At 44.4% G+C, this 9282-nt stretch overlaps 1 protein-coding gene across 1 annotated transcript in view; it reads right to left on the reverse strand.

Moving 5' to 3' along the window:
• TEC (tec protein tyrosine kinase) overlaps nucleotides 1-6576 on the reverse strand; it is a 31126-nt gene extending 24550 nt beyond the window's left edge. Inside the window, exon 1 of the mRNA XM_010146624.1 lies at nucleotides 6439-6576. Coding sequence (XP_010144926.1) covers nucleotides 6439-6576 — 138 coding nt within the window. The remainder of the gene's footprint in view (nucleotides 1-6438) is intronic.
• Between the last annotated feature and the right edge of the window lie 2706 nt (nucleotides 6577-9282).

Raw genomic sequence — 9282 nt, forward strand, 5'->3', positions numbered from 1 at the left:
CGCAGGAGTCAGGGTGAGGATCAGCAGGCGTACGGGAGTGAACCAGAGAGAGTCAGGGAGGGAGAGTAATGGCGACCAGACCTCTACTGATTTTCTTGTATTTTATCCCAACAGCACTTTTAGTTCAAGCGAAAGGCTCTGTCAGCATGAGCTAACCAAAACTTGCGTGAACTACTCGTTAACTGCTACGACGGCTGTTCTGTAACGCAGCAGTAAGCCTGCTCCAGTCAGGGCCATCAGACTGCCCTAACGTCTTCCCCCAGTTCAGAGGCATCGTCTGACCATTCACTGAGAAAGAATTCACAACAGTGAAACCTAACGCCACACAAGAAGAAAGAGGATAAACCAAGAGTACTCGGTGGACCACTCAGGTGGACGCAGTAGCTTGAATCCTACTTCTTGCAGTCTGTCCTGCTGGCTAACTCCAGAGGAATGAAAGATGCTGTTCTATGCAGCAGCTAAGCCACTCTGCAAAGAAGCGTGTGGGGCACTTGCAGAGTGGGACACCAGGCATACTGGCAGAGCTCCAAAGCGGGTATTCCTTTCCACTACAGCTGTTCAGCTGGTATTTCTGATTTCAGTCATAAAGATGGACTCCTAGATGAACACTAAAGCTTGATTTTCCAGAGTCAGCTGAAAGTGTGAATGCACCACACCTCTGAAAATAAACTCCAGAGCATTTTCAGTTGAATATGCAAGATATGAGGCCACCTTTGACAGAAAATGCCCAAACGTACCCAGGGCCATGTATATGTGAAGTTATTTCCATGAACGACTCCTTGGATTTCAAACCTGTACTCCCTTCAACATGAAATTACCGATTTGCAAAAAGCCATACTAAAACATTAGCTATATTTTGGCTTGTCAAAAATACAAAAAAAAACCCCCAAAACAACCAAAAAACCACCTCCAAATGAGGGGGGGGGGGTTAATTACTGCATTAAATATTTGCTTTTCAGACAAGCAGGTTTATTTCAAAATTGCTTAACTTTGTTTATTAATTTCTTACAATTTAGCACTTTTTGATTTCTTAGGAGAAAACGGTTCAGGAAAACGAACAGCAGCATACCTGAAGTAGTATGCTGAGCTTTCAAACCATGCAAAATTGGAAAGAGGTTTCCTAATTAAAGTATTTCACACGAGTGTTTCCTCACAAGAGCACCACATGCCTTGGCTACACAACCAGATTACCTGGAGAACTTACACTGCAATCAATGACTCCAGCTGACAGCAGTAAGCATACTGCAGGAGCCCACAAGAGCAAGGGCCAGTTTGTGCAAAAACGCCTATTGCCTCCCACTTCCAAACCACCACAGTTACTACTGCCTAGGTAAATCTGTTTAGAGCTGACTTGGTAAGTCTACAATGCATGTTTAAGAACACTGTACTTACCTTAAGTCTTCTGAGTGCAGCACATTCAGTTTTATAGTGCATCTCCATACTCAGAATAGGAAGATATTTCACTTCTTCACTATTTTTTATACACTAATGATCAGTACATTGTGCTTGGAGGTTGATTCAGTTATTTCTTACTACTACTTCATGAAACTTATTAACCCAGCCTTTCATATTCTTGTAATTGTTGTTAGCCCAGTATTGCACAACAGCGCAATAATGGCATTTCCCCAGCAGTGACACTTAAAATTCACAGAAGTCCTATGAAAAAAAAAAAGCCAAAACCAGAAGCCAACCCAGCTCAAGCAGAATATTCCTCTTTTCTGACATTAAAAACTCATCTCCATGATGAATGGAGAGCAAGTCCGTTTCTGATGTATATTTATTTTCAAGTTTTTTAATGTCCATCTTTTTAGCCAACCTTAAGGTGATACATCTCCCATTTTTTTACCAAACAGCATAATGCCCAGGAGAAGGTAAGACATAAAAGCCAAGGTCCTGTTGGCTTCCTACACAAAATAAGATTCCTGTGACAAAACTGCAGAGCTTTGCACAGGTGACCTAAACCAGGACTCTCCTTCCTCAGGCTTCTGTGCTTTGAAACCAGTACTGAAATTCAGCCTCTTTACTGATTCTGTAGTTACGCTTTTCTGATCGTTTACACACCTCCGCTGTGACCTGCAGTCCATCAACATGTCTAAGTGCAGAAGCTACGTCTCTCCATCTCATGGCAGCAGTGCAGCTCCAGCTTTGCTGGAGGCACTTTGTACCATGACAGGGTGCCTTCGCTGCTTGAAAGCATGTGTAAAAAGATTTAAGTAGGTAATGAGCAAGTTTAAATAAGGTTTTACCCTGTTGCTAGTAGTCATGGTTATAAGAGTTTATTGCTCCAAGTAGGAATATGACACTTTGTCAAGGCATAGAACAGAAAAAAAGAAAGAGCGCTTCTATAATGTGCAGTTTCTGTTCGAAGAGCAAGTGACCCCCACCAAGATCATCTCTCAGCAGCATTTACAAGAACAACATTTGCTATGGTTGGCTGCTTTCTGCTGTCATAAATGTTCCACTTCTGTCACCAGACATACCAAGTATCTAATTCTGTCACCTTATTTACCATCCCAGCTTGCCCACACTCTGAGTATTGACTAATCTGGTTAACAAGATTTAATTTAATCTTGTTTTTATAAAGAAGTGGTATGGTTATTCACATGACCACAAACCCTGGGTTCTCCCTGAACACTCTTTACTGAATTTCCACAGAAGTTAAAATGGAAAAAAAAAAACCAACAAGAAAAGGCTTCAGTTTGGCCAACAACCACTTGGAATCACATACTTGCCTAGAGGAGCAGAACTCAGCCACCCTTGGCAGGCTGCTACTACTGCAGTTACCTGATTAAAACGAGGGTGTGGGATCCTCTTGGCTTGGGATTTCCATGCTTATCTTACCAATCTCAACTTTGAATATTGCCAAGCCTGAAATGAGATCAGTATGTACCTACCCTTGCATCTGTCATATCTTCAATTTCAACCAGCATACACAGTAGTCACATTTATTTCAACAATAAACCTCCAATTATTCAGAGGGTCCAGAATTATTTTAATCTCTTTTTTTTTTTTCTCCTTGTACATAAATTACTTCAGCCAGAATACATAACTGTCTTACTGTAAATAAAAATTTACAGCCACCATCATTGGCTTAAAAAAACCCAAACAATAACCAAACAACTGATAAAACCCACCAACTTTTTCAATTTAAGTTGCCCAGTGAAATAAAGGAATAACTACCACAGTGTCACAGAGATCTTAGTTACACGGTTTTGGGTTTGTTTTTTTTAAAATAGAGACCAAGTATTGCTGACAAAAATATTGTGTGCCCCTCTAAGATCAGGACTCATTATTTTCAGACAATAATAAAACAAAATGCTGATTTAATGTTAAAAGAATCTAGAGTGGAAGCAAGAGTGAAAACAAAAAGGGCTTGAGGTTGGGAAGCTATGCGTTATGGCCAAGCCAGTCTAACGACCTGCTGATGTCAACAGTCGGAGCATCCTGTCCTCCTCCACCACCTGGCACCGCCTCCAGCGCTTGTCAGATCCTGCGCCGAGCTAACGCAGCTTGCTAACCCAGCAGAACACTAATCCAGCAAAAACACAACCGGATCAAATATCAAAAAAAGTTTTTTTTTAGCAGCATGGATCCCAAGAAATGCCAGGCCCAATTCAAGTGGATGGGCGAGGTCTGCAGGGGGAAGACAGACCGCCCTCTTTCAGCGCCAAACTGCTGGGCTAGCATAGGTGTAATGTATATTTTCATCCCAACAGTCCTTATCTCAGGCTGGAATGTTTTAAGGCATTACTGCCTCCACAGCTGATGGCACTATGGGCAGGCAGCATGGATCCCAAGAAATGCCAGGCCCAATTCAAGTGGATGGGCGAGGTCTGCAGGGGGAAGACAGACCGCCCTCTTTCAGCGCCAAACTGCTGGGCTAGCATAGGTGTAATGTATATTTTCATCCCAACAGTCCTTATCTCAGGCTGGAATGTTTTAAGGCATTACTGCCTCCACAGCTGATGGCACTATGGGCAGCCCTGCCCCATCTCACCACAAATAAAAACAATAAACACCCTCTCAGACAGATCCACAGTCTCCTGGAGGGTATTTTAGCCAGAGGATATTAACCTGCCAGGGAAAGGTAGAGCTGGAAGGGGAAGGCTGGAAGTGGTAAATTCTTAAAGGGTGACAACCAGACCTGCAAAACCTGTTAGTTATATTTCTATTTGACCTGAATGTGAGCTAGTACAAGGTAAGCATGCAAGATGTGTTTCAGAGGGCTTTTTAAGCCCCCACCTGTTTATTCTCAGGGGTGAGAGGGGCAAGTGATTCTAGAATAAGTACATATTTTAACCCCCCAGTCACTAAAAATACAGAAAATCATATTCCAAGGTGGACTGACAACTGGCTGAATGACAGGGCCCAGTGGGTGGTGGTCAGTGGCACGAAGTCTAGTCAGAAGCCAGTAACTAGGGCTGTACCCCAGGGGTCAGTGCTGGGACCAGTCCTGCTCCACATCTTCATTAATGACCTGGATGACGGGTCAGAGTGTACCCTCAGCAAGTTTGCTGATGACACCAAACTGGGAGGAGTGGCTGTCACACCAGAGGGTCGTGCTGCCATCAAGAGGGACCTCCAGAGGCAGCAGAAACAGGCTGGCAGGAGCCTCAGGAACTTCAACCAGGAGAAGTGCAATGTCCTGCACCTGGGAAGGAACAGCCCCCACACCAGTATATGCTGGGGGCCGCCCAGCTGGAAAGCAGCTTGGCAGAAAAGGACCTGGGGGTCCTGGAGGACACCAAGCTGAAGATGAGCCAGCAGCGTGCCCTCGCTGCAAAGAGCACTGATGGCATCCTGGGCTGCGCTAGACAAAGTGCTGCCAGCAGGTCGAGAGCAGCGATCCTTCCCCTCTGCTCCGCACTGGTGAGGGCACACCTGCAGTCCTGTGTCCAGGGCTGGGCTCCTCAGGACAAGAGAGACGTGGGCACACTGGAGAGAGTCCAGCAAAGGGCCACAAAGATGATGGACAGGAGCATCTGTCCTGTGAGGAAAGGCTGAGAGCTGGGCCTGTTTAGACTGGAGGCAAGAAGGTACAGGGGAAATCTTACTAAATGCATACAAATGCCTGAAGGGAGACTGTAAAGAAGACAGAGCCAGGATCTTCTCAGTGGTGCCTGGTGGCAGAACAATACTCAACGGGCACAAACTGATATGCAGGAGGTTCCTCCTGGATATCAGGAAACACTTTTTTTAATGTAAGAGCAACTGAGCACTGGCACGGGCTTCCGAGGGAGGTTGTAGAGTCTCCATCCTTGGAGATTTTCCAGTGCCATCCAGACATGGTCCTGGGCAACTGGCTGCAGGTGTCCCTGTTTGAGAAAGGGGGGTTGGACCAAGTGACCTTCAGAGGTACCTTCCAACCTCAGCCATGCTGTGGGCCTGTGATCTCATTCTTAACCCTCAACTGTGTCCAAGATAGTTCAAAGAATGGCAACTCCAGTAGTCCGCCCTGGTCTTGGAGCATGGTGAGCCCAATTCTGCTGCAAGCACAAGCTCTGGCAGAGAAATATGCTTAGCAAGCCTGAGGTCTCCTGTACCCCTTCCTTCATCAGAAGTAGGGAGGCCGACACAACAGGTCGCAGAGTTCTCCATTAAGTTTATTTGTTGAATGGCTCCCAGAGTGCAGAGAATGCTCCACGAGCTACTGCAGCCATTTTAATCCCCTTTGGCATTGTGACAAATCTGCAATGTAGTCTCAGTTAAGCGGAAAATATGCCCCCACCCCCAGCACTAACAGATATGACAGGACAGTCTGGGGGCAGGTGATTTTGAGGAAACTGAGTCTGGAGCTCATTTGAAAAATGCTGGCCTGAGGATTTGTCTAGTTTCCACTATTGAATTCTGGTGTAACTGAATTAGATGAAGTGGTAACAGCAATGAGCTGTTAGTGCTGCCGAAAATGAACTGCTTCCAGCTTTGTTTCAGTCACTAGGTTACATGATCCACTCTAATGGATCTCATCTCTAGTGGTCTGCAATGCACTGCTCCTATCACATCTTCTTTCTCCTGCTTGAATTCAGTTAATTTCCAGGTGTCAAAGTAATGGCCTTCACAGCAAACATGGCCACAAGCAACTACAATCCTAAGTTTTTCTACCTTTACCTCACTTTGCGACAGCTGTGATCTTTTATCTCTCTGGAGAGAGGGAAAAGAAAAAAAATCAGCTTTGATAATCAGCTATAAAAGCTGTTTGTCCTATTCCCGGTATCCTGGCTATGTACTACTGCTCTGATCAAGAACCAGTTCACTTGTTTAGCAGATGAAATATTTACATCTCTGTGTAGATCTGCATTCTACGCAAGAGAAACAGCAGCTGATGTTTATGCTACCTATGGCCATTGCCCCCATCAACTCCTGACAGTATGAGATACAGCAGGAAAAAAGCCCACAGTACACAAAAGCAAGTCTATAGCATAAATGTGCGTCTCCTACCTCCGCTCGACCTTCATAATATGTTAGCATAGACTTTGTAAGTACAAAAAGCCTCTCTTTGTAGTTTAACGGAGAAGTCCGTTTCTTCTGCTGTGATCTTTTAATCAAAATCTCTTGTAGGATAGTAGTCATATTCATTTCAGCCACTTGTCACCTCTGTTTTTAGCCATTGAATATCAGTTCCTGTAAAGACGAGAGGAAAAAAAAAATAATCAATATGATATCTTTAGCAGATCACAGAGTTGGTGATTTCTGTAGTAAAAAGAGCTACTATTTATTAATGAAACTACCTGAGTATACAGAAAGCTGGAGCTTACCCTAAGCATATGGAAGTTTACAGAAGTTAATTATTAGACAAGAAAGTTCAACCATTGCTCAGCTGTGGGCTACGCTGGCAAGTTCCTAGGAAGTCAAAAGCTGTACCTGGCTGGGACGAAATAATGGACACTGCAGGCTACGTCACAGAAACTGTGGGTGAGAAGTTCAAAATGTGCTCCAGGCAAACAATAGCGTACAACTGGTCTTTGTCACAAAGTCCCAATGTCCATCCAAGTTTTAATTGCTGAGGTCTGTGCATGTATAAATGCCCTTTGCAAAAATGTTTGAGGTACAAAACTGAATGTGGATCAGTAAAAGTAATTTTGAAAATTCACCCCAATTATATCAATGAAAATTTTCAGATGCAAATGGCTGCTTGGAAGATGGCAATGTGAGAACAGGGAATTGGAACTCATTTTTCAGAAATTACTAAGTCTATGCCCTTCATTTTCTATTCAGAAAGACTTCATTCTGACCATCAACCATCAGTTACTTGGTTTGCAAGACTGGCTCCAGAGCCCTGCCAAACCAATGCCAGGCAATGCCCCTGTGCTCTGCAGTGATGCCAGCTGAAGCCCAGCTGACCTCCTCCCTCACCTGCTCACCACCGCCCTGCCATGCCACTGCCTTGCGTGGGTGCCAGCGTTCCTCCCGCCGGGCTGGGAAGCGGGTTGGGGAATGGATCCAACCAGGCATTTCATCACGCAGCACAGACTGCTGCCTGCACAGGCTTCACACCCGAGAAGGCATGGAGGCAGGAATGACAGGTGTGAGAGAGGTTGTGGAGAAGCTGTTCCAGAACCCTTTTCCCCCAGACCTGCTGGCTGCACCGCCTGGCCCTTGCCTCGAGCCGTGCTCCGAAGCCAGGGCATGCTGCTGGGCAGACCTCCACCACGGCTCGGGCCAGGGCAGGGCAGCTGCAGGCTCAGACCACGGCCTGAAGAAGGACCAGCAGCACCTGGAGAAGCACCAGTGACTACGAGTATCTTCTCAAGTGTGTGTATGTGTGGAGGGGGCGGGGGCGTAACCCAGGCTGAAGCCCTAAATAATCACTGCAGACCACTGTACCAGTACGAAATTTCCCTCCAACCTATAAAAAAAATGCAAACTTTTTTCATTTCTCACAGGGCTTTATTTATGCACCTGTTTACTACTTAGAGTATTTCAAAACTCACCAGGGAAATGCATGCACATTTTTGTCTGTGGGCAACATAACTTTAGCATCGACAAAGTAAGGCATTTCACAGTATTGTGCAGAGGAGCTTGAAAAGGCACACACCTCCTCACAATGTTGCCTTGCAAAAGTAAAGTTTAAATAAAATTAAGTGTACACAAATTCACTTTAATGCCTCTCCTTTTGTTTGTGCCTAAACATGTCACTATTTCTTGGGACACTACATGAAATGACACCCTTTGCCTTCCAGTCTAGTCGCGATACCACGTTTCACTCCCTGTTTCGGCCAACTAGGGTCTTGTATCCCACACTCCTGCCATTTCATACGGCTGGATGTAGCTGCTCACTGCTTTAAAATATCCTTTTTAGCTTATAAATTTATATCCTTGAAAGGAAAAATTAGTCTGTGTTTTACATGAACTACAAAACAAGACCAGGTTTTAGGATGCATAAATGAAAGACTACAATGTCTTTGTGTTTTTCCTCTTCCTCTGATGCACGTGCACGCATACCTTTTGTTGGACACACTGCATTCCGCAGAAGACAGTTCTTATGAATTAGTAATTTTCTTGTGTGCATTCTTAACTTACTAAAGCTACCCAATTCTGTTTCATTGCCCTTCTAAAAATAAATTGGTGATCTTAAAGGTAATTGCAGAAGGAAGGATACTGCCATGAACTGAAAATACAAACATTGTTCAAAGAATTAAAAGTCAGTATTAACTTTCAGACCAGCCTAATGCCCACAAAACTATAAGGGTTCCTATCACAGGCTCTCCTACTCAAAACAATCCTTCTGTTCTCTTTAGCACAAAATTCCCAGTTGGCACTTGAGAAAAACGTAACTATTACCCATCTGAGAAACTGTGATCTCTCAGATCCCCAGAGTGCTACACTACAGAAGGATTCAACATTAACTACAACTTCAAATCTCAACCCTGATAATGCTAAAAATATTTCATTTCCCTACCAGCCCTCTTTGGTCACGTTAACATTATACACGAAACAAAACAAAAATCCTCAGCGTTAGCAAATAAAAACATCAATAATGTAGTTGGCCAATGCCTGTACCTGGTTGCTACACCGAGTTCCCTCTGCCCTGGAGATCCCTGCAGATTAGAACCGGTTTCCCAGGTCAGAAGATCAGCCTTTGAATCTGCATTTGGTCACAGAAACCTGTTCCGTTTGGGTTTCTTTTTTTCCAAGCCAACGGCTCTAGTCACATTCCTGTTTCCATAAATAAAGCTCGGGACAAACTGAACCCTCACCTATTATTCTCAAAGTTCCTTTCCAAAAAACACAATACTTCATTGAGAAGCACCTGTAGCAACTACCCTACCTCTTCTCAAACCC

The sequence above is a fragment of the Eurypyga helias genome, unplaced genomic scaffold (genome assembly GCF_000690775.1).
Source record: "Eurypyga helias isolate BGI_N326 unplaced genomic scaffold, ASM69077v1 scaffold3062, whole genome shotgun sequence".
Taxonomy (NCBI): domain Eukaryota; kingdom Metazoa; phylum Chordata; class Aves; order Eurypygiformes; family Eurypygidae; genus Eurypyga; species Eurypyga helias.